This window comes from Lepus europaeus, chromosome 6 (assembly GCF_033115175.1).
Source record: "Lepus europaeus isolate LE1 chromosome 6, mLepTim1.pri, whole genome shotgun sequence".
Classification (NCBI taxonomy): Eukaryota; Metazoa; Chordata; class Mammalia; order Lagomorpha; family Leporidae; genus Lepus; species Lepus europaeus.
In genome coordinates this window covers 69663576-69688569 of record NC_084832.1, presented here as the reverse complement: position 1 = coordinate 69688569, position 24994 = coordinate 69663576, and the positions used below count along the sequence as shown (strand labels likewise).

The window sequence follows — 24994 nt, the reverse complement described above, 5'->3', positions numbered from 1 at the left end:
AGGGCTTCTTTCATTGACAATCTGTATCTTCCCTTTTTTTAACCACTTATATGGAAAATAGTTGTTCATTGTAAATAATACCAAAGCAAAAACCTCCAGTATCTGTAAAGCATTTTTCCCTCCAAAACTGTCTTTAAAAGAAAGGTTACCAAATGTAGTAAAAAGTTGTTTTATTAATGATTTGTCTCATTGGTTATTACATTTTAATTTTTAAATACTTGTATGGTAAATCATTTCTGGAAATGTCAAATACCATTAATCAAAATATCCTTAGGGGATGTTATAATGCTACTTTCAAGACATATGTCAAGATTAGTGTTAGAGGGTGGGGCTTCCAAGAGGGGACCTTGGGTTTATACTCCAACAGCTGAATTAGGGTATTTCAAAGGAATTTTTATCCTTGGCATTTGGTCCTACTGCATATCTATTACATTATACAGTACTTTATAATGACCAACCAATCAGATAGGTAAATTTAGTAGGACACTGAAAACTCTGCAATTGTACCTTTGAAAATGTGATCAAATGTTCAACGATTATTCAATTTTCCCTTTGAAAATATGCATTTATAGATAACTTGGAATAAAGATTTTTGCAGTTAATTTAATTTTACTTGAATAAGTTTATTTTTCTCAATTCACATTATTGCTTTCCTGTTGTGAGAACAGCACAAATTGTAAAATATTTCAATTCATGATTCTTTAGGCAAAAGTATTTTTAATACTATTACTATAATTTTAATATTTATTCAGACATTATGGTTGAAGGTTATGAATTGACTTCTTTCAGAAGACAGTTTCAGAAGGGGATATGGAGAAATATAAATATCCCACTTACTGAGCTCCTGCTATATTTCATATGGTTATATGTTGTTTATCTATCATTTTTTCCCACAGCATTACAAGATGGGTATTGTAATATATATATAATATTATATGTATATATATATATATATATATATATATATATACATTTTACAGAAGAACTTGAGGTTGAGGAAGATTAAGTAATTTTTCCAGAGTTATAAGACAGTAACTAGCAGAGAAGTGTTCTAGACCAGCTAGAGTATACTTATCAGATCACCACAGCCTCTAGGACCTTGAGAAATAATTGTTGTCTCTAGTATTATAACAGCCTGAACTAAAATAGTCACAAATTAAAAGTTATAAATTTATTAGAGAAACTGGAATATACTATGTTTATTAAATATAAACTAGAAAACAACTGCTGGCTACTTTCAAATGATTTCAAGGGCTTTTGATTAGTTTATTCATTGAGATAATTACACTCTAAAGCCAAGTAGTTTTTCCACCTAACCTTGAGCATACAAAGGACATCACTGTATACTTAATTCTTTTGATATGTATTAGCAAATATTACCATTTCAACTGGTAAAATCACAGACCTTATGGTTCAAAGTAACATATTTCCTAATTTAACTTAATCTATTTTTCAGGTTTCCAATAAATTTATACTTTAAAAAGTTTACAGAAAACATGTAATATTAAAACAAAAATAATAAATAAAAAGTTACTGAACTACACATTTCTTGGAGTGTCAAGAATTGCATACTAAAAATGGTTTAAAATATATTTTATGGTTTGCGTAAGTAACTTCAACAAAAATTAAAAAAAAACAAAAAAGAAAAACATATGCAAGGCCTGGCCACTTGGAGAGCATGTGACAGAGGAAGGAGCTGGCAAATCCGGCGAGACTACCCAGCTTTCCAGCTAAGATACTAGAGTGAGAAAGCTGTTATATTTTGAAAACACAACCGATCTCTAAATATGCAGGATTCTAGAAACACATTTAAAATTTTGCTATTGTGTTTTTATTTTGGAAAGTAGGTTTAGGTAGAGGAAAATTGTTTGATTATCTTGCTTTAGGAAGAACACATAAGTGTCATTTATTTTCTTTTGTAGGTGTTAAATATCACATAATAATATGGTTTTGAATGCTTGAAAACTTCTCTTGCTATATTTTGTTTTTTAACAGTTATTCTTTAAGTATTAATATCATTTTTTTTCTATGTTGCTTCATGTGGCTAATTATCAGTAAATTTATACATTCTTTGATAATTCTTTTATATAAAGCCTATAGAAATAATTTTCCATTGTTTAAGTAATTTTTAAAAAATATTTTCTTATTTTCATTTTATTTGAAAGAGCAAGAGAGAGAAAGAGAGAGAGAGAGAGAGAGAGAGAGAGAGAGAGAGATCTTCCATCTGCTGGTTTACTCCCAAAGTGACTACAACAGCCAGGTCTGGATAAGACCAATGTCAGGGGCCAGGAACTCCATCCATGTCTCCTACCTGGGTGACAGGGTCCCAAGCACCTGGGCCATCTTTTGTTGCTTCCCCAAGCACATTTTTAGGGAGCTGGATTGGAAGTGGAGCATCAAGGACTGGAACTGGAGATCATATAGAATGTCTTAATCCCAGGTGGTTGCTTAACCTGCTGTATCACAACACTGACCACACATTTAATTTGTTAGATGACTTTGATATGTCTAAGTGTTTAGAAACTAAAAAAAAAAAAAAAAAAAAAAAAAAAAAAGTTCTTAAAAATGTTGCAATAAATGGCAGGCATTAAAATTTATTCTATTCATAAGTGAGTCTTCAGGTCTTTATTCAGAGACTTTTTTTTTTTTTTTTTTTTTTAGTTTGCCCACATTTAAAGATTCGTTTATATTAAAAGAGTTACAGGCTTGAGGCGGTAAGATGGCGGAATAGGCAGGAAGCACACTTAGTCCGGGGGGAGAGAAAGTTTAATATAAGTGGAGATACTGCAGTGTCAAGGAAGAGTAGGGGATGAAACAGCAGAGGAAACTCTTCCGGAACTAGTGATTCACAGTGGACCTGCGTGGAGAGCGTGGGAGCCCAAGTTCGGGACACCAGCGGCAGATTCAACGCACCAGCGCAGGAACGCGAGGTGAGCCGAACCTCCATAGCCCGAGACACCAGCAGGCAAGCGGAAAGAGGAGGCTAGAGGGAACGAGGCTTGAAACTCCGTGGGGAAAAGTTCACCAGGCTAACTAGAAGAGAGAGAAAAAAAAAAATAAAAAAAGTGACTGATACGGACACAAGTTTCTCTCTCTCCGCTCACCTCTCACAGGCGAGCAAGACAGAGCAGGCGCCATTTTGGACATACGTCATAAGCAGGGCGACCTCAGGTCTGCACCAGCCCTGAGCCTAGCAGAAAAACCTGACTCTGTGGGGAGGGGTGAAATAACAGGAGATTAGCATCTAACTTGGCAACCCAGTGGGAGACTGCAGGAGAATTGGAGCCCACACTGAGGGCAGCAGAGATTCCCTGTGTGGTCCTTGGGAAAGAGCTTCCGATCTCTGGCTCCTGTGGGTATATCATTTGCCTGCTAACTACCTCCAATTACGTTCAGCTGTGCGGAATTACTTCCCTTTTAAATCAAAAAAAGAAAGAGAGATTTACCACACCTAACCTGGGAGTGTCATCCTTGAAACACCCTCAACCCTGAAGAACCAAACACAGCTCTCAGTCCACACTCATCTCAGGCCTCTAAGGCTCCACTGAAAGCAGACAGTCCACTTAATATAGAGCCATAGTGTAACAAGAAAAAACACCACAGTGAAGAAACCAAATATCTCCAACATGCCAAACAACAAACGCAAAAACCAAGCTAACAAGAACAAGGAAGAAACTATGACGCCCCCAAATGAAAAAGACACCCCAATTCAAGATTATGAAGATGATAAGATCGAAGAAATGCAAGAAGCAGATCTCAAAAAATTGATAAGAACATTAAGAAGTTCTCAAAAACAAATTCTTGAACTACAGAAATCCTTCATGGACAAGATAGAAAATCTCTCTCGTGAAAGTGAAATATTAAGGAGGAATCAAAATGAAATGAAACAACTAGTAGAACATGAAACTGTGATAGTGACAAGAAACCATAATGAAATGAAGAGTTCAATAGATCAAATGACAAACACATTAGAGAGCCTTAAAAACAGAATGGGCGAAGCAGAAGAGAGAATATCAGACTTAGAAGACAGAGAACAGGAAAGGAAACAGGCAAACCAAAGAAAAGAAGAAGAAATTAGAAATCTAAAAAATATTGTCAGGAATTTACAGGATACTATTAAAAAACCCAACATTCGGGTTCTAGGAGTTCCTGAAGGCATGGAGAGGGAGAAAGGATTAGAAGGCATTTTCAGTGAGATACTAGCAGAAAATTTCCCAGGTTTGGAGAAGGACAGAGGCATCTTAGTACAGGAAGCTTATAGAACCCCTAATAAACATGACCAAAAGAGATCCTCACCACGACATGTTGTAATCAAACTCACCACAGTGAAACATAAAGAAAAGATCCTAAAAGGTGCAAGAGAGAAACGTCGGATCACTCTTAGAGGCTCTCCAATTAGACTCACAGCAGACTTCTCATCAGAAACCCTACAAGCTAGAAGGGAATGGCGAGACATAGCCCAGGTACTAAGAGAGAAAAACTGCCAGCCCAGAATACTATATCCTGCAAAGCTCTCATTTGTGAATGAAGGTGAAATTAAGACTTTTCACAGCAAACAGAAACTGAAAGAATTTGTTGCCACTCATCCTGCCCTGCAAAAGATGCTTAAAGATGTGTTACACACAGAAACACAGAAACACGGTCACCAATATGAAAGAAGGTAAAGGAAGGAAACCTCATAGCAAAAGATCACAGGAAGCTCAATTTCTCTTTGACATAGAATTAAACTCTGATGCTCTGTTAAAGCAATGTGTTAAAGTAATCTATTATGTTCTCTTGATGTCTGTTAAATTCTAATTGTTCAAAAACAGCTGAATTTTTATTAAGAGCAATGGGTTATTTAAATATGTGCTTTTTTCAAAAATTTGAATATCTGCTGCTCATAAAACTAAAGCGTTGTTGGTTCTGTGTTTAGCTGTCCTCCTATAGGTTCCTATGGACTTTTTCCAGCCACTTTTATTGTATTCAGTACTTTGGGATGGCTCTGTAAACAGATGAAGCCAATAATGTATTAACAGTACCAACTGAGAGAAAGTATGGTTAACTGAGGTTACTAAAAAGAAAAAGCAATTCAAATCAATTGGCAATCTACAAAAAGAGTTAAAGATTTTAAAAGCTATTATTAAAATTGATGTATTGGTCTATTATGCTATATTATATGTGTGTACATATTGTATGTCCACATGGGGAAATTTTATTAAGAGTTTTATTTTAAATGGCTTATAGATAAGATTGTCCATAAATTTAAGCTGCTAAAATCAATCAAAGATACATTTTAATTTGTGGGACCTGAATCTGTGTATCATATGTTTTAGACTTGTTGGTAGAAAGAAACTAAAAACATTTTAGATGGTTGTGCTTAAGTTTACTGGCTAAACAAACTACACCATGTTAGATATTTAAGAGGTGTTTTCAAATACATGATTCTTAAAATTTATAGAAGGCATTGGACCTTCTGGTAAATGTTTTCTTAAGTTGTTATCTAATGGTTGAAACGGTTTGCTAAGTATTCATGTGATATTGCTATTGTCAGCAAGCGATCTAGGACTTGCTCCCTCATTTCTCTATTCGAAGCCCAACTTGTTCTTTCATTTCTCTATTCTCTTCAAGGTAGGAAACTAATTCTATTATGAAGGAATCTGTAGGATGCACAATTTAATCTTTAGACCTTATAAAAGAGATGGCTAACATTTTTCTGTAATAGCATAGCCAAAATAAGAACTCAAATAATAATCTCATAGCTAGATTCACTTCGCCATCAGCGAAGTATACAGTAAGTAGAAAAAACCTCCCTTTCAGACCAAAGGGAAAGAAAGTTTTAAAGTGAGAATATAATTTTCCTCATGGGCATTGTCTACCTTAGAAAAACTACTACAGAACATGCCTGTGACTATAGACTTGTAGTTCAGGCCACCGAAGATTAGAGATGGGAAACGGGCACTCCCTTGACTTGCATCCTCTGGTCTGCTTGAACACAAACCAGGAGGAAAAGAAAGCTCGGCATCAGAAGCAATGGGTGGCAGGCCTATTAATGGCTGATCTGTACAGTGATCTGCCCTCAAGGAGACCCAACAGGCCAGTCCACTGCAGTGGCTTTCAATGTGGTAAGCCTGGGCTTCAGCAGAAGTCAGCTTGTGAAGAGCCCTGGCAGCTCTGCCAAGAGTTGGATCACTGGTAATGGACCTGCCCTGGAGTCGAAAGATGCCCAGGTCAGAGCCACAGATCTTATTGGCTCTAAGCTGAAAAGCCCTTCACTCAGCCCAACTTCCAAAGTGACCACTGCAGCTGAGGGGATGGTCAAGTAGGGTCAGCAACATTGCAGGCAGAACTGTAAATTTCTTGTTAGAGATGCCCCCTGCCTTGACCTGGCCAGCTCTCCTCCCAGGCCAGCCAAGTAATGAAAGTCAACAGAGTGCCTTCCCCTAGGAGGTTCACACCTCCCTTAGGATATACCCCATGTGAAGAGATAGATAGGTCTGGGCCTCTGAATTTACAAGGCCTAAAGCCCACCAGATTATTATCAAGCCCCTTCTATCAGGTTCTATTTGCCTCTCAATCAGAAAACTTAATTGTAGCTTAGACAGCACCTTTCTTAGCTCCTCTAATAATGACTCTGTCCTTTGTTCTAGGCCCTGTCTAGTGCACTTGGGCCTCATTCCTTTGTAATCATAACCTCTACTCTACCACCAATGGCTCTACTCCCAACATGTGTGTACTGATGGTCCTCTTCCCCACTTAATGCTGTATAATTGTTCAAACCTGGTAAATGCCACTCTTAGGATCATTGGTTACTATCCTCACTCTGTCTTTTATGACCTTGTCTAAATATGATCAGAGTCGGGGAACTTGGAAGGCTTCCATAGCCTTGGCAACTCATGACGACAGCCTAGGATGGTTACTGGCGCCATAAACTAGAGTGTCAATTTGTTGGGTCAACAACAGGAGCCACTGTGCACTTGCTCCTCATGTGGGATCTCTGTCCTTAATGTGCTGTACATTGTGATTTAATGCTATAACTAGTACTCAAACAGTATGTTTCACTTTGTGTTTCTATGTGGGTGCAAACTGTTGAAATCTTTATACTAAATTGATCTTCTGTATGTAAAGAGAATTGAAAATGAATCTTGATGCAAATGGAAGGGGAGAGGGAGCGGGAGGGGGGAGGGTTGCGGGTGGGAGGGAAGTTATTGGGAGGGGGGGGAAGCCATTGTAATCCATAAGCTGTACACTGGAAATTTATATTCATTAAATAAAAGTTAAAAAAAAAAAAAAAAGAGTTACAGAGAGAGAGAAAATTCTTCCATCTACTGTTTCACTCTCTAGATGGCCACAACAGCCAGAGCTGGATCAGGCTGAGGGCAGGAACTAAGAGCTTCATCAGAGTGTCCCACAAGAGTGCTGGGGCCCAAACACTTAGGCCATCTTCTGCTCCCCAGGTCATTAGTAGGGAGCTGGATAAGAAGTAGAACAACAGGGACAGGAACCGGCACCCAGATGGGTTGCCAGTGTCTCAGGCAGCAGCTTCACGGGCCACGGCACAACCTGGACCCTTAATTTTCCCACATTTAGATCGGATGTGGTTATTCAGCTGCCTGATGGATCATTAGCAAGTAGAGAGAGTTAGAAGCCTGATTGTGAAGGATAAGACTTCAAAATTATAAAAAGGATAGATTCCTGTCATAATTGCACAGGAGCCAAAAGCTGATGAGTGTTTAAAAATCTTCTTAAAAATGTTTATTAATATAAAGAGAACAGATTTCCTGTATTTCATAGGCACAATTCTAAAAAGATAACCATGGGGCTGGTGTTGTGGTATAGCAAGAAAGGCCATCGCCTACAGTGCCGGCATCCCTTATGGACACCGGTTTGAGTCCTGGCTGCTCCTCTTCCAATCCAGCTCTCTTCTGTGGCCTGGAAAAGCAGTGGAAGATGCCCAAATCCTTGGGCTCCTCATCTAGTGGGAGACCTGGAGGAGGCACCTGGCTCCTAGCTTCAGATCGACCCAGCTCCAGCTATTGTGGTCATTTGGGGAGTGGACCAGTGGATGGAAAGTTTCTCTCTGCCTCTGCCTCTCTGTAACTGTACCTTTTAGATAAATAAATAAATCTTTAAAAAAAATAACCATATTTCCCATCTGAGCACAGACGGTAACTGAAGTTGATTCTGAACCTCTGATTTATGAAGAAATGGTTAATTATATTCTATATATTTTGTTTAAAATGGAGGTATACCACAGCTTGTTAGCTTTTCAGCCAAATGATTTTCATCCAAACTAGTTATATTATAAGCAAGAAAATGTTGGCGCTTAAAGTTGAGCTTTTTGGATATTATTAGCACCGATTTTAGATTTCTTCATTTCCAGCATCTCCGGGTAACAGCTTTTCTTGCATATGCACTCATTGTCTTTCCAGAAATGGTGGACCAAGATCCTAAAACACTGAATCCACCCTGTCAGCACAGAGAAACAGATTAGTGGCTTTATCTCAAAGGTCAATGCTGTTTATGTGAGTATGTCCTGGGATATTGATTGTTTTTCCTTAACAGAAGCTGAAAAAAATCAAAACTGCCTTTAGAGTGCCTGCCAGAGATGTATCAGCTACCAATAGTCCATGAAGATATAATAAAATGTAAGTAAAACCAGGATGGAAAAAGACAAGTAAGTAGACAGAAAGGGCCAAAATAAAGTGCTTCAATAGACTTATATCTATTATGCTTCAACAGCTATTGCAACTTCCTGGCAACTAAACATTAATCACCCAATCAATGCTACTGTGAATAACATTTTCAGCAACCTTTGACCACATAAAATCAAACTGACTACATCTAGCAGTAAAATAAAAAATGAAAATAGATCAATATTATTAAAAGCTTCTTATTTAATTCTTTATTTGAAAGAGTTAAGTCAATGTACATGATATTACTGTGTTTTTGATAGGTTTTCCCAAATATTATTCAAGCGGTACCTCCCTATCTCTGGTACCACTGGAGCTACCCACTGTTTTTCTTTCTCTACAGATTCTTCACCATTACGTATATGAAGGACACTCAACAAAAATTGTATAGGTTGCTTTGTTATTTTCTTCTCAAGTAATTGTACAATAATTACTGTCATGAAGGCATGATAAAAGCAGACATTTTACTTGGATTTTATTTTTAAAAAGTAATATTAATACTACAAAGTGTTATTGAGCTCATATAATGCAGCAGTTCCTTTGTAATTGCTGAATACAGCAAACTGAAAGTCACAGCTCTTGGCTTCAAGAACTCACCATTTCATAGAGGGGAAGAACCTAGAACAGTTAATCAAAGTATGACGTGGCAAGTGGATGTCTTCCAGATGTAGAAGACACGGAGTCATTCCAGGCTGAGAAAGGAAACATGGGGATCTTTTTGAAGACTTAGCTTTAACATCTTGAAGACAGACTAGAATCTAGCAAGAGATAGTGTTTACATTTTAAGCTAACAAAGTGATGCTAAAATGCACAGAGGCAACGTAGCCAGAACACAGCATATAAGAGAAGATACAAGCATTCTGGAATAGATGAGCATGAAATGTAAGACAGGAAGGTATGAGAGACCAGGAGAGAGAGAAAGTCAAGATCCAGATGTACTATAATTTATTTATTTTTTAAAGATTTATTTATTTATTTATTTATTTGAAAGTCAGAGTTACACAAAGAGAGGAGAGGCAGAGAGAGAGAGAGAGGTCTTCCATCCGATGGCTCACTCCCCAATTGGCCACAACGGCTGGAGCTGCGCCAATCTGAAGCCAGGAGCCAGGAGCTTCTTCCAGGTCTCCCATGTGGGTGCAGGGGCCCAAGGACTTGGGCCATCTTGTACTGCTTTCCCAGGCCATTGCAGAGAGCTAGATCAGAAGTGGAGCACCAGATCTTGAACTGGCGCTCATATGGGAAGCTGGCGCTTCAGGCCAGGGCATTAACCCACTGTGCTACAGCGCTGGCCCCAAGATGTACTATAATTTAATAAGGAGCTTGATTATTATTTTATAAGACATAGAATGGAAGGAATAGAGAACCAGGGTAGAGTTTAAAATTACACACGTTCTGGGGCCTGCGCTGTGGTGTAGTAGGTTAAGCCTCTGTCTGTGACACTAGCATCCCCTAGCACTAGCATCCCATATGGACACTGGTTCCTGTCTTGGCTAGTCCTCTTCTGATACAGTTCCCTTCTTGTGGCATGGGAAGGCAGCAGAGGATGGTCCAAGTACTTAGGCCCCTACACCTGTACAGGAGACCCAGAGGAAGTTCCTGGCACTTGGCTTTGTATAGGTCCAGCTCTGGCCATGCGCCATTTGGGGAGTGAAACAATGGAGGACCTCTCTCTCTCTGCTGCTCCCTCTCTCTGTAGCTTTGCCTTTCAAATAAATCAATCTTTAAAAAAGATTACACATGTTCAAATAAAACAAAAAGTGGACACAACCCAAACTTCTTTTGATGGATTCATGGATAAACAATAGTGTTATGCATTGCCTCTCTAGCATGGTGGCCTCTGGGTAGTTAAACTTCTAATGTGTCAGTTCAGGGCACCTGCAGAGCTTACATGGAAACTGAGCGACTTCTAATGATGAGCCATTAAAGCTACAGAATGCCACTTTTGGTGCAATTTATTGGTCAGGCAAATAGCCAAGGCAGGCTCTGATTCAAGAGTAATTAGCTGGCATCTCTCAATTTGCAGGCCTGCCTCATTTACCTCATGAAGCTTTTGGAGATTAGGGACATAAGGTAATAAAGGATGACTGTCAAATTTCTAATGTAAGTAGGAGATAATAAGAGAAGGACCATACATATAGAGAAAGATAATGAGTTCATCTTTGGACAATTGGCATTTCAGAAAATAATAAAGATAATATTGGTGTATGAATTTAAAGTATAGTTTAAGATTAGAACATTTTATAAATTCAAAGTTTCAAGGAATGCCCATCTCAGGTTTTAATAACCTATTCTCTATCATTTTTCTTGTCTTAGTTTCTGACTCATCCTCATTTCTGATCATTTATTTAGAACCTGCTACTCGCTAAGCACTGTTTCACGCATTGGAATTACACAAATAATCAATAAACACTTTTCACTTTGATATAAGTGGAGGAATATAGACAAGAAATGATTAAACACATAAGTGACTAAAATTATTTGGGGTTTAGATAATGGCCATGGACAGAATAAAATTGAGATGTAAAAGAGAATGACTGGGGATCAAGATGTGGACACAGTACTAATTAGATGGGGTGTTCTGGAGATCTCCATTGAGAAGGTGACAGTATGAGCTGAGGCCTAATGAAGGAGCCATCCACACATGCCAGGCAGAGAGAGAAGACAGAGCAGAGACCATGGGGGTGAGAAGAAGACAGAAAGGACACACTGGTCCCCTCCTGTTTCATTCTCACGTCTGCCTCCATGGGTGTGCACAAAGTCTTCCCAACAGCACGTTTCTCTAATGTTGCCTAAGTGATGCCTAATTTTCCACTGAAACTCAACTCAGGCACTTTCTTTGCCAGGAAGCCTCCCATGAAAATCTCAGGCAAAATTAGGAACCATTTTCATAGACTTCGAAAGGGTAGCTCTTGGATATTTCATTTGGTTTATATAAGCAAGAATAAAATTCCTGCTTCTAGGAAACTTCTGGAAGAAATCCAGACTTGGCTTAGGGCTTGCTATTTTCTCATTTTTGTTGTCCTCAATATTTGGCACAGAGTGGATACCCTCTAAGCATTTGTGCAATTGCACTGAGAGAGAGAGAGAGAGTTTCTCTGGGGGCTACAGGGCAGTTCTCCACCAAAGGCCTTAATCTCCTCCACCAGCTTCCACCGCAGCTTATTGTCTGAGCAGCTTGCCACCAAGGTCTCCAGCTTCACCCCAATGATAAAAGAGGAGAATATAGAAAAGGAGAGTGAATAGAGTTTCGTCAGATGCTTGTTCCATTGCTGTCTGGGAAAAATCACTGTGTTTAGAGACCACCATGGAGAAAAACAATAGTACCATAATTTAAGATGGAGTCAGTGCTATGGGACAGGAAAAGCAGGGTTTACAAACATGCAAGGAATTGGTAGCTGGACAGATGAAGATACAGAGAGAATCACAACCATGGAGCAAGAACCCTCAGTTCTCTCCTCCTGTGGCTGCAGAGAGCATGCCGTAGTGTGTTCTCTAAAGATAGAGAAACAGAACAGAGTGCAATACAAAGAATAAACACATAATCCTGCATACAACTTCCCATTCCAAGTCACAGAGAAGCCATCCGTAAAGCACACAGGCTTCAGAGTCACAATTTACATTACAGTACAGGCCTTCATGGTCAGAATCTTATAGGATGTTTCTGATTCTAAGAATTCAAATATAAAATGATCAGCCTTATTTGGAAAAAATTGAGTATACCTAATATGGACACAGGAAAATGAGAATGAGGGAAGAGCTAAAAAGCTCCCTCTGATATAAATAATTTATAAGAAAATTCAAGCAGGAGTTCATATTTCCAAATCATCAAAAGTTTATAGAGAACTATAATATTCCTGTTTCATAAATTTCTTAAAGGTAACCTACTGAATTTTTTGTGTTTTTCCTGAAAAAAACATGGTTGGGATAAGATATTAGGTCCACAGCCTCAAAACTTGGTAATTCTAGATTTTCTTTAGAGTAAAGTAACAGTAAATCTGGGTCATTACCTAATGACCTATGAGGAAATAGCTCTCAAATTGACCTGTGAACTTCTGTGCAAAGAAATGAAAGAAATGGTTCTTCATCACTGACAGACTTGAAGGGTCACATCTGAGTAATGCAAATCGGTTCACCCTAAAGCCATCCTCCTAATCAGAATTAGCAGTTTATACAAAAAACCAATTCATTTGAGGATAAAAGGAAGGCATCTAACACACAATGGAATTTTTCAAAGATATTATCATCAGCTCAATGTTTTCATTTTATGTCTGTAACAAATGAAAGCTGTTTTAGAAAGAGCTGCTTATTCTGCCTGAGGATATGCACATTTTGTCAGGTGAATAGAAAAACATACCTCTTTGAAAATAGATTGCTCAATCATTTTAGTATTTAAAGTTATATGAAATAAAGTCATGTCTTATATTTCATCTAGAGTAAAGCATTGCTATGTTATATTTTCTAAGACATACATTTGTTATTTTTTTAATCAGGGCCATTTATAAGGATAAATGCATACAGTGTTTTGAATATCTGTAATTTCAAATTTAACCGTGAAAGATAAAACAATCCCATGCAGATATGAATTAGGAGAAAGTGGTCACACACCACTTAATTAGCTGTAAAGGAACTCCTGAGGATTGAATTCCAAGCTCTAAAAACCCTAGAGTTAAATTAAATGCCTAATGACCTGTCATAGTTCTGTCTACAGCTGACAAGTCCTGAACAGGCATTTGCTTCCTCCATTATACAGTGTCAGACACTGAAATATTTGGTACTTGGGAGGGTGCTGAGTTGAAGCATTAAGGAATCTGTGAGCCATGTTGCCTTTGCCTAGCAACAGCAGATGTGTGCTCACATGTGGAGAAAGGAGAGACCAGGGATTGCAATCAATGGGTCAGTGAGCTTGCTCTGCAGAACAGCAGTGGGGAAAATAAAGCTAGACACTGCTGCTTTTTTTTTTTACCACTTTTCCTGGTATTATTCTTATTTATATCACTCATTATATTCTTACATATTAAAATCCTACCATATGCTTAGTATTTCTATGAGTGTGGATGTGACATTAGTTCCTCATCTGAGTGTAGCAGTCATGTTAGTAGAGGGTTAAGCTTCTGATTATAAAATAAACTGAAAGTATGTCATTGTAAAAATGAAAGAATAAGAATGGAAGGAGGAGGGAAAGTGGGAAGTATCACTATGCTCCTAAATTGTGTATATGAAATAAAAGAAATTTGTTCACCTTATAATCAATATGTAAAATCTATTTGACCAGCAGATGGAAGACGTCTCTCTCTGTTTCTCTCTCCCAGTAACTCTGACTTTCAAATAAATAAATAAAATTTTTTAAAAAAAATGTGAGTCAGGACAAATAAAAATCAAGCATGTAGTCCACTATGAAGTTGCTTTTGAAAGCCTATAATTAGGGCCAGCGCTGTGGCACAGTGGGTTAACACCCTGGCCTGAAGCACTGGCATTCTATATGGGCGCCGGTTCTAATCCTGGCTGCTCCACTTCCAATCCAGCTCTCTGCTATGGCCTGGGAAAGCAGTAGAAAATGGCCCAAGTCCTTGGGCCCCTGCACCCACATGGGAGACCCAGAAGAAGCTCCTGGCTCCTGGTTTCAGATCTGTGCAGCTCCAACCGTCGTGGCCATCTGGGGAGTGAGCCATCGGATGGAAAACCCCTCTCTCTCTCTCTGCCTCTCCTCTCTTTGTGTAACTCTGACTTTCAAATAAATAAATAAATCTTAAAAAAGAAAGTCTATAATTAGGAGAGAGCGTATAGACAGACTTAGGGCTGGGATAAAATGTATACACTATACTTATTTTGCAAGGCTATGTATCTTAATGGCTGAGAGTACTAATTATATTAATTTCCTGTAAGAGGAGTCCACTTCTTTTTGACATTAACAAGGGCAATTCAGTCCACAAAGCACATATAAATATTTATAACAAATAGTAAAATGGTAAATGATAAATTTGGATTAGTGTGATGCATCAGGTTAAGCCGCTGGTTGCATCCTCTATTGGAGCACTGGCTGCAGTCCTGGCAGCTCTACTTCCAATGCAGCTCCCTTCTAATGTACCTTAGAAGCCAATGGATAATAGCCAAGTGTTTGGGCTCTGCCACCTTCGTGTGAGACCCAGGTGCAGTTCTGGTGTCCTGGCTGAGGCCTGACCCAACCCAGATGCTGTGGTCATTTGCGGTGAGAACCAGTGGGTGGAAGATTCTGTGTGTGTGTGTGTCTGTGTGTGTGTCCAACTCTCTGTAACTCCCTTTCAAATAAATAACTCCAAAATTGATAAATCTGACAGTTCTTTATTAACGTATGGGATTGAGATGTCTTAACCAGAGTGTTAGGCCAACTTCCTGCTCCAGTATGTGTTAGTTATAAAAGCTCTCCAGGTGAGTTTGATGATGGATCACATTTAGAAGAACCTGTCTTCTCTACCTGAGAAAGTCAAGGAAATCTACAGCTTTAGCGCAAATTTAAGGGGCTGTTTACCCTTGACTGCACATTGTAATCATGTGAACAATTTAAGGCAAAAAAGAAAATGCCACTATTCTTCCACGTGTCCTAATTTAACTGATCTGAGGGGCAGCCTGAAGCAGTAACATATGGTTCAGAAACCTTCTATCTGATTCTGACACTATCCAGGAAAAACCTGTTGTCCTGTTGAACAAATGAAACAAAACAGAGGTCATCCTATGTCAAGAGAGGCCTGAACATAAAGGCTCAAGGGGGTAAAAATAGTACAATGTTGTTTTATAAGCATTTCACTTTGGTTAAAGTCTCAACTATAAGCAATGATGATAGCTGCCAGGAAAAGTAAAATTGAAGATTTCAGCAGAATCTTTATAAGCGTGCTGAGGCATTTCGATATTGCATGAGGTGGGCATTGCCATATTGTATACAAAGTTCCCAGGCTCATATTTATTTCAACAAAAACAGATGTGGCTTGTGACATAAGACTTCAAATGCTCTGACTGGGAGGTTCTCCTTAGATTTGCTTTTCCTAAGCAAACAAGCAGACAAACAAAACCAAAACCACAAAAAAAAAACAAACAAACAAACAAACAAAAAAAAAACAAAAACAAAAAAAACCACTTTTTTTAGTGCTGTTGACAGTGGATTAGAGGAGGTAAGTGTATAGGAAGAGTGCAATTGGAGACATAACATGCAAACAAACATCAACAAGAAGAGTCAACATTTGCAGCAAACCAGAGTTGTTGCCATACTAAAGAGAAAGTGATAATTAATTTTGACTTGGGCAGAGATTAAGAGAAAGCTTTCCAGACAAAGTGTTATTTTAGGAGACATTTGAAAGATATGATCGGTTTCAAAATAGTTCATAACATAGAAGAGGCAAAAATGAGAATACCTTGGTAAATAACATCAAATATAATACAAATAATCTAGCATGTGCTAAATAAATGGACCAAACTCTGGCAAAGCTATTGCCAACTTAACAAATATAAGACTCATGATATTTCTCAGTAAATTTCAGTTTTGGAGAGAAACGCCTTGAGCACTAACTTAACTAATATTTCTCCCTACAAATACTTTCTTTGCCTTTTTAAGAGGGTTATTTGAGGTCCATGAGATTGTGTTCCCTCGAATTACCCATACCTTGATATGGCATTTACCAGGTACAAACTAATTTCAAAGTATTTATTTGATTCTGCAGACTTGTACAAGAATAAGAAAAGAGGAAAATGAGAATTCAGTACAACTCGTGGTTAGCAAGGGCCAGGTATTCTAAAAATTTAAAGCACATGCAAAGCTCTGGCTTGGTTGCTATCAACCAGCAAAACACATGTGATCTGAGAGAGGCATTGTTTGCCATCATAATATCAAAATTTTAAAATAATAAAAAATACCTAGGGATGCTATTTTCCCATAACATTATCTGAAGCACAAAATATAATCCCACTGCAGATCTCATATAGGTAAATTTGAAGCAGACACAGAATAAGAGTTGTCAGGCCGGCCAGCATTGTGGCATAGTGGGTAAAGCCGACCATCTGTGGCACTGGCATCCCATATGAGAACAAGTTTGTTTCCCAACTGCGTCTCTTCTCACCCAGCTCCCTGCTATGACCTGGGAAAAGAAGCAGAAGATAGCCCAAGTGTTTGGGCTCCCACCATCTGGGGAGTAAACCAGCAGATGAAACATTCTCTCTCTTTCTCTCTCTCTTTCACTGTAACTCTTTCAAATAATTAAATCTTAAAAAAAGAACATGTTTTGTCTCTAGATTTGTTTTCAATATGAAGTCCACACCAGTGTAATAAATATTATTTTTTCAAATACAATTTGAATTAGAAAACAATTTAGGCATGATAAATTTAGCAGTAAAGAGTTTATAAATTCACAAAACAGAGCCCATGAAATATTGATGAGTCCAGCTCTAAGTAGTTTTAAGAAAATGCAATTTTCTTACTTTATTATCCTTTTTTAGTACATAAAATGTATTTATGTTATTATGGTAGAATAGTTTTTGAAAGAACCCAGTTCAGATTTCTCATGTGGGTGACAGAGACCCAAATATCTGAGCCATTACCTGCTGCCTCCCAGGGTGTACATTAACAGAAAGATACGATTGGTTTACCTACTCCAGATATGAAATCTGGAGTAGAGCTGGTTCTTGAATCCAGGCACTCTTATAACAGCCTGCTGGGGTCCCAAGAGAGATAGTAACTGCTAAGACATATGCTCAAGTCATTATGGTAGAAAATTTTATAGCCTTTTAAGTGTGTCATTTAAGAGTTATAACAGAATTTAAAGATCCTTATCCACTTGCTCAGTAGAATTATTTGTTGCAGGACTATATATATATATATATATATATATATATATATATATATTTGTCAAATAAACACATGGGGCAGTCATTAAAACAATGTTAGAAACCTGGAATATTTTTATACCATTAAGAACTTTCTTTATGTTACAGTATTTCTGTATCCCTGATTGTTGTACAGCCATTTAAAGAATTAACATGGAATGCAAGAAAAATGGGTCTGGGTAAATGAAGTGCAGGTACAAGTAAATCAGAATCACTTCTGAGTTTCCAATCTCAAATACAATTGGCAAGCACACTGTGATTCATAGACTCAACAAACATTTCTTAATTGCATAGGTAGCGAAAAGCAGGAGGCTCATTAAATTTCCTTAGTTTCTGTTCTATTCCTGACTAAACTGCTCCTGCGATCAGACAACACTCTTCAGATGCTTTCACCTCAAATCCTCAAGTTCTGTCCTAGGTCTCCAGGGGTTGTATAAGGGCCATGTTCTCAGGTGCTATGCAGCCCCCTGTGTTTCCTTTATGACACTGGTCTTATTTCTTGATTCTATATAATGGAGTTTGAATAAATCAAGACACATAAAACCATAGACTTTGGGAACTGTAAATGAGCTTTAAAAAGCTATAATTCTGAAATAGTTGAAATCCATTTGGTCCACCATACTATACATGGATAGTGTCTGTTTGCCATGAATTGCTTCACATTTTCTCTCATTCCTCTAAGACTGGAAAAACAGAAAATAATGAATGAATGTATGAGTATAGGAACTTTTTCTATTGCAATTTTTTTCCTTCTTTAGTAATCCTATTAATTTACAAAATAAAACTCAGATTAGTACCAAAGTTTAAACTTAATATTGGTGACATACTTTCACCAAACAGAAAAGCAAGTTAAATACACATGCAGACACACACTGTTTACAATGTAGAGTATTTCTAACTATAATTTGAAAATCTATAAAGGGACTGAGTTGTGTAATACTTTCACAAAAAATTATTTTATTTTGGTGTTTTCTATTATTCAACATCTAGGCAATGTTGCTTTTGGATTAGTTACTTCACAATAACATCAGTCATGTGTTACTGAAATTAGGTAAGATCTTTGCTGTAAAAATATAAAGGAATTTGTTAGTCTCCTCATACACAGTGTTCTAACAAACATTAATCAAGAGGAATGACAGCATGGACATAATTTTTACTGCCACAAATTTTTATCCATAAAAATCCTTCCAGGTACCAAAGAGCTAAATCCTGACCTAAGAGATGTCTTCAGTCATGCCTCATTTTTACCCAGTGCTCAGGCAGTCAATTCTAAAGGTATGATTAGGATTTTTCATAGTTTCCTTTGAAACTGTTCTTTTTTAAGAGTGACACTGGGATGCAGGTGCTGGCTTTTAGTCACTGTCAGGAGACTTTCCCTGTCCCATCTCAGAATGATACTAAAAATATTGTTTGATATAAAAAAAAACTAAAAATGGGGTAAGAAAAGAAGAAAAAGAGGTTCTGTAGACTTTGGTGAAACCAAGTGCTTCATCACAATGTAGAAACAAAAGAATTTAATGCTAAAGTGCATAACTTTAATTACAGGGAAGTTGAGTATTGCCATAAACTCATATGCTCAACTAAACTAAGCTAGAAGTTCAAGTTTACTGAGGTTCACCACACACACATTCAGTAGGATGATATCCAAGTAGAACAAGATGGCATAATAATTACAACAAAGTTTTATAATTAAGACATGGATATAAATCCTGGCATTAACATCTAGCAAAGTAACATACACATTAATTAATAATCTGTGACTCATTTTCCATGCCAAAAATTAGTTCATACTTCATAGGTTTGTTTGGAGGTTAAAGTGCAATAATCTATGTAAACAAGTTGACCCTGTTCTTAATATGCATTGACTTGAATTACTACATGATAATGTTTGTTCCATCAGTATATGACATATACATTGAAAACATTTATCCCAGAGAGTGCATGGAAAAGCTGACTTCATATAATGGCTCTTGGAAACAACAAGATGTAAGATAAGCTCTAGGGGCTGGAGCTGTAACGTAGCAGGTAAAGCATAAATGCATCTTTAAAAAAAATTTAAAAAGATGATCTCTAAAGAGTTACAGGACTTAGCCACCTGAAGTTAAAGAGAAACCATTCCAAACAATGAGAGATGCACCACAGATGAAAGAGAGAGAGAGAGAGAGAGAGAGAGAGAGAAAATTTTTTATCAGCTGGATCACTCCCCAAATGTCCAGTACAGCCATGGCTTTGCCAGGCCATAGTCAGCATCCTAAAACTCCATCAAGCTTTCTCTTATGGGTGGCAGGGACCCTCGTACTTGAGCCATCACCTGCTGTCTCCTAGCATAAGCTGAGCAGGAAACTGAATATGAAGGACTCAGACCTCAGCTCTCTGATTGATATGGGATGCAGACATCCCAAGCAGTGGCCCCATCTCAGTGCCACATGGCTTCCTCAACTAGAAAATTTTAAATCCCATGTTTTGAGGTAAAAATTTCTGAATATTTATGCAAAATTAAAAACAAATAAATATTCATTGTCTCATGTTTTTTTTTTTTGCTTTGAACTCTGTGTGCTGAACTGAGACAAAATGCTGCCTTTGTTATGTGTGTACAGCTGCTTATTTTAAATCAGTAGATTATGAAATAGCTTTTCTTGCATGTCTAAAATAAAAGTATTATATGTAAAAGAATAATTTCTGTATAATATAAAAATGGATTTAATCAAGCAAAACATATTTCAAAGAATACACATGGGTATAAATTGCTATGCCTTAATTTTTAAAGGCTAACAGACATACAATTTACTTTTTTACATACTTTTCTACATACATACATACATACAAGTTACTTTTCTTTGAGAAAATCATTAACATAAAGGAAATATGTTGTCTGATATTGAGTAAATGATTTTGTCTTAATTTTTTTCTCCATAAAAATGTCAAACAATGGAAGGGGAAAATGCAAGTGTAATATCTAAATCCTATCTTCTTGTTACACACAATACGTTTATAGCCATCCTTCACCTTGTTGCATTAGGTTCTATTACACTGTAAATCTACAACTTTATATTAATAAAAAATAGAAGCAGCTTGAAAGAAGTGTGAGAAACTGTCAAAGGCCCACTGTTGCTTTATTTCTGACATCTTGGTTTGTAACTTTTAGTTCAATAGACTTTGAAGCTAAGTTCTCTTGCATATTTTCCAACTAGACAAAAGAATCTAAACAAAGAACATATATTCAGTAGAGATGAATATCTGCAGAAGTTTAGGAACAAAACAAAGCAAAATGTACTTGAATTTTTTATTGTTCCTTTTTAAAAACTCTAAGTTCTTCAAGAGCCGAGATGTGTTGCCAAAGAGCACTAAGTGCACATAGTGCCTTGATTGTGTTCTGTGAAAAATGAGAGGAATTCAAAAAGTTCATGGAAATTTCATTAAAAAACAAGCTTATTAAGTGAATTTTTTTTGAAATTAATGTAAAATATTTCTTTTTTTAAGCACTTCCTTTTGAAGAAGCTATTGCTTTCATTTTTGTTTGTTTGTTTGTTTGTTTTGTTTGACAGGTAGAGTTTACAGACAGTGAGAGAGAGACAGAGAGAAAGATCTTCCTTCCATTGGTTCACTTTCCAAATGGCCACAACGGCCAGAGCTACACCGATCTGAAGCAAGGAGCCGGGAGTCTCTTCCTGGTCTCCCATGTGGGTAAAGGGGCCCAAGGACTTGGGCCATCCTCCACTGCTATCCCAGGCCACAGCAGAGAGCTGGACTGGAAGAGGAGCAACTGGGTTAGAACCCAGTGCCTGATGTAAAGTATTCCTGCAATATGCCTTGCCCGTGCACTTTGTGAGCAACTTTTGAATATGTTGAATAATTAACAAATGAAGAAATAAATTAATAAAGTGTTAAAAATTATTTGTTAGCAAAAAATAAACAGATATTTATATGTGTGACATATACATTAATTTTCCTGTCTTTTGGACAACTGTGAATTTGGTAAACTTCAGAATTTGACAAGGATTTTGCAGTTTCACTTGATGGAATGTTCTTTTTTTATGATTTTATTTATTCATTTGAGAGGTAGATTTACAGACAATGAGAAGGAGAGACAGAGAAAGGTCTTCCATCTGCTGGTTCACTCCTCAAATAGCAGCAATGGCCAGAGCTGGGCCGATCCAAAACTAGGAGTCAGGAGCTTCTTCCAGGTCTTCCATGTGGATGCAGGGGCCCAAGCACTTGGGCCATCTTCTACTACTGTCTCAGGCCTTAGCAGAGAGTTGGATTGGAGGGAGAGAAACCAAGGCTAGAAAGGGTGCCCACATGGGATACCAACGCCATAGCCGGAGGATTAACCTACTGTGCCACAGTGCTGGCCTCTCAAATATCCTTTATAGCCTCCTGCTATGAGGGCATGATAAGGGAGTTCATGAGTATTTTGTTTCAGGATCTTCACAATGTCATTGTGACCAAAGACAAAGTGAAATCATTGATCATGTCAGAGCAAAATCAGTGTAGACAAAGAATAATGTTGACTTGATTAATTGACTGTAAAGAGAGAAATTCAACAAGTGAGTAGAGGAGGTTGGTGCATTTTTTTTGTTTGTTTGACTTTGTTGCGTGATATCTTGGGAATTTTATTTTCTTCATCACTTGCAGGATGCTAACACTGAGTAGTTATATTATGAGAGAAATGATGGCGCTTTGGTGCAAAGGGTTAAACTGCTTAGGACACCTCATCCATATTCCAATGCATCCAGTTCTGCCTCTGCTTCTGATTCAGCTTCCTGTCAATGTGTCTGGGAGGCATAAGATGATGTTCCTAGCAATTGGACTCCTACCAACCACAGGGGTCGAATTCCTCGATTCCACCCAGGTGGAATCCCTGGCTCCTAGTTTGAGCTCTTAGCTCTGGCTACTACAGGCATTTGGGGAGTGATCCAATGGACGAAAGTTTTCTCTCTCTTTTTGTCTCTCTCCTTCCATCTGTCACACTGGTTGTATATATAAATACATAAATGTTTAAAAAATGATAAGTTCATGGAAAATAGTGAATTTAAAAGCAAAATAAGAGAAGACCATTGTATCAATTGTGTCAATCTCTTAACACACCCCTCTCTAAAGGAAAGTAAATGAAGATAAGCAAAGCAGTTGTAAATAATGGATCTTTGCATCAGACTGGTACAAATTCCACAGCTGCATCATTGTCTTACCTGGTGGTATCAACTATAACGCATGCAATGACTTCATCTTCATATCTAGTGCTTTCAAAATATTTAATCATGTGAAGTTTTGTCATTTTATCTTGTGTATTTATCTTATGGCTGCAAACTAAAACTATTTTAGTTCCTCAGATACTAAGTCTCTGAGCCCTTAACACTGGAACCTAAACAATGAGTCAGTACTGTTGACATAGTCCCAAACCAGCATATGTGATTTAAGAGTCAGAGGAAATGCACACAGGAGCTCTCCCCTTCATTGTTAGGATAAAAAACTTTCAACTGGTTTCAGGCTACCGTGACAACCGGATTAACACAGTCAGTCAAAGAACTACAGGGAAAAAAAAAGAACTACAGGAAAAACTATGAACCAAACTCAAGTTTTTTGAGTCTTAATTATTTAATAACTAGCACTGACAAAGTAGTTGGGGCTAATAGGGAATAATCAAGTCCAAGTTCAAAAGAGACTGAGTATATTTTCAAATTCAGAAGTCTTTTTTAATCACTCTTTTAAAATCTTATATATTTTTCGAACTATTGTTATGGAATAGATAATTACTGTCATTCAAGTGTGAATACAGAATCAGTATTTTCTGGAGATAGAAGAAAACAGTGGTTTGAGAACTCATTCAAATTGTAATGGAAACACAAAACAATAGTACTGGGTGATAAGTATAAGGAGTCCGAGATTTTACAGCTCAATACTCAAATCCATGAAAATTTCATGAGAAAACTACTACTCTCTTGCAATTACCTTGTTTAGATTCTGATTCCTAACAAATCAAGGTACTAACCCAGAGATGAGAGCTGAGCAGCTTTCATCTGCTATTGGGTTAAAGACATTTTCCTTATCAATAATTTTAATAACACATTTTATTACCATAATTCCATATAATTTTCTATAAGCCCTTACACAAAGCCACACATTGTATGCTCCCTATGAATTTGTGAGAAAAATATTTCTGATGTAAATATACATATATTAAACATTACAAATATTAAGTCCATTAAGTTTGAGAAAAATGAAGCTCAAAGAAATATGTGTGTTGCAGTCTAAACATATAACACTTATTAATTGTAGAGCCAGATCTCTCAGTCTGCAGATTCTAACTCCTGAGTTTTCCATTGAACCACAAGTAAATGTGTACCTTTTAACATAGATGTCAGAAACCATTACCAATTATTAAACCCTTTATTTCCATTCTTCAGTGTGATTCATAGTTATTAACCTGGCAACCAATGAACATCATCCACTAACAGCTAAATAGAAGATGCTCTAAAATCCAAAACAAATTGTGTGAGCAGCAGTTTACTTCATTGTGATTAAATTCTATGGCACTTAGATGAATCAAGTGTGGCAACACTCACCTCCTTTTGACGGTACTTAATGGCCAATTTTAGTCTTGCAAGATCATTTCCACTTTGCTCTTCTATCAAACTATTGTCATCTCGGTAATTAAGAATGATTTCCAGTTCTCTGGAACTTCTTGTCTGATCCAAGAGGTCCTTTGCAAACTGTTTGCACTGTCGTGACAGCTCCTCATACTCTGACTTGAATTCATTTTCTACCTTACTCAGTTCTTGAAGTTCCCAACTTAGCTGAAAGGCTGTGAGAAAAGGATCTTCACTTGACAGTGCAATGAGCGAGGGGCTGGCCAAGGCCTTGTAGATGTTGAGTCTGGAGCGTGAGTGACGGAGGCTGTCCACATCTGAACTGGAGACACATTCTACACAGTTACAGCGAACCTCATGGGGTCGGGGCACTGAGACTCCTTTCTGAACCAAAAGTTTTATTATCTCATAATTATTTGTATGGGCTGCCAAAATGATTGGTGTAATGTCCGGAGTGAATTCAGAGAATTGCTTATCAAGCAGTATGGGAGGCACCTAGAAAGGAAGCAGAATTGATGAATATGTATTCATTTGTTCAAGTATGTGAATTTCAAACAGCATGCTAAAGCAATGCTGAACAGAGTTCATAAATCTTTTGCCAGTTTTTTCCCCCCAAGGAAAGATAGGGCCTTTTTCTCCCCTAAAAGAAAAGAGAAAAATTAAAAAAAAAAAAAAAAAAAAAAACAACCTGTCCAATATAATGACACACCATTCTTTCTTTAATCTGAATTGTTACATTTAATGAAATCTTGAAATAGATGGCTATGGAACATTTTTCTTCTTGATAAAATCCTTTCTTGCTCCCAACTTATTTTCTGACAATCTTTGCTTTTCTTTCCCAGAGATGTTGACTCCCTAAATAACTAAAAAAGTGCACTGGAAAATATT

General features: G+C 37.4%; 1 protein-coding gene across 6 annotated transcripts in view; it reads right to left on the bottom strand.

Annotated features, from left to right (window-relative positions):
- TRPC4 (transient receptor potential cation channel subfamily C member 4) overlaps nt 1–24994 on the bottom strand; it is a 160320-nt gene that overhangs the window by 84473 nt on the left and 50853 nt on the right. For 5 of the 6 annotated variants that reach the window (XM_062195360.1, XM_062195361.1, XM_062195362.1 and 2 more), the window contains exon 2: nt 24083–24601. The exons of the other annotated variant lie outside the window; for it this stretch is intronic. In XM_062195360.1, coding sequence (XP_062051344.1) covers nt 24083–24601 — 519 coding nt within the window. The remainder of the gene's footprint in view (nt 1–24082; nt 24602–24994) is intronic. 6 annotated transcript variants of the gene reach the window in all.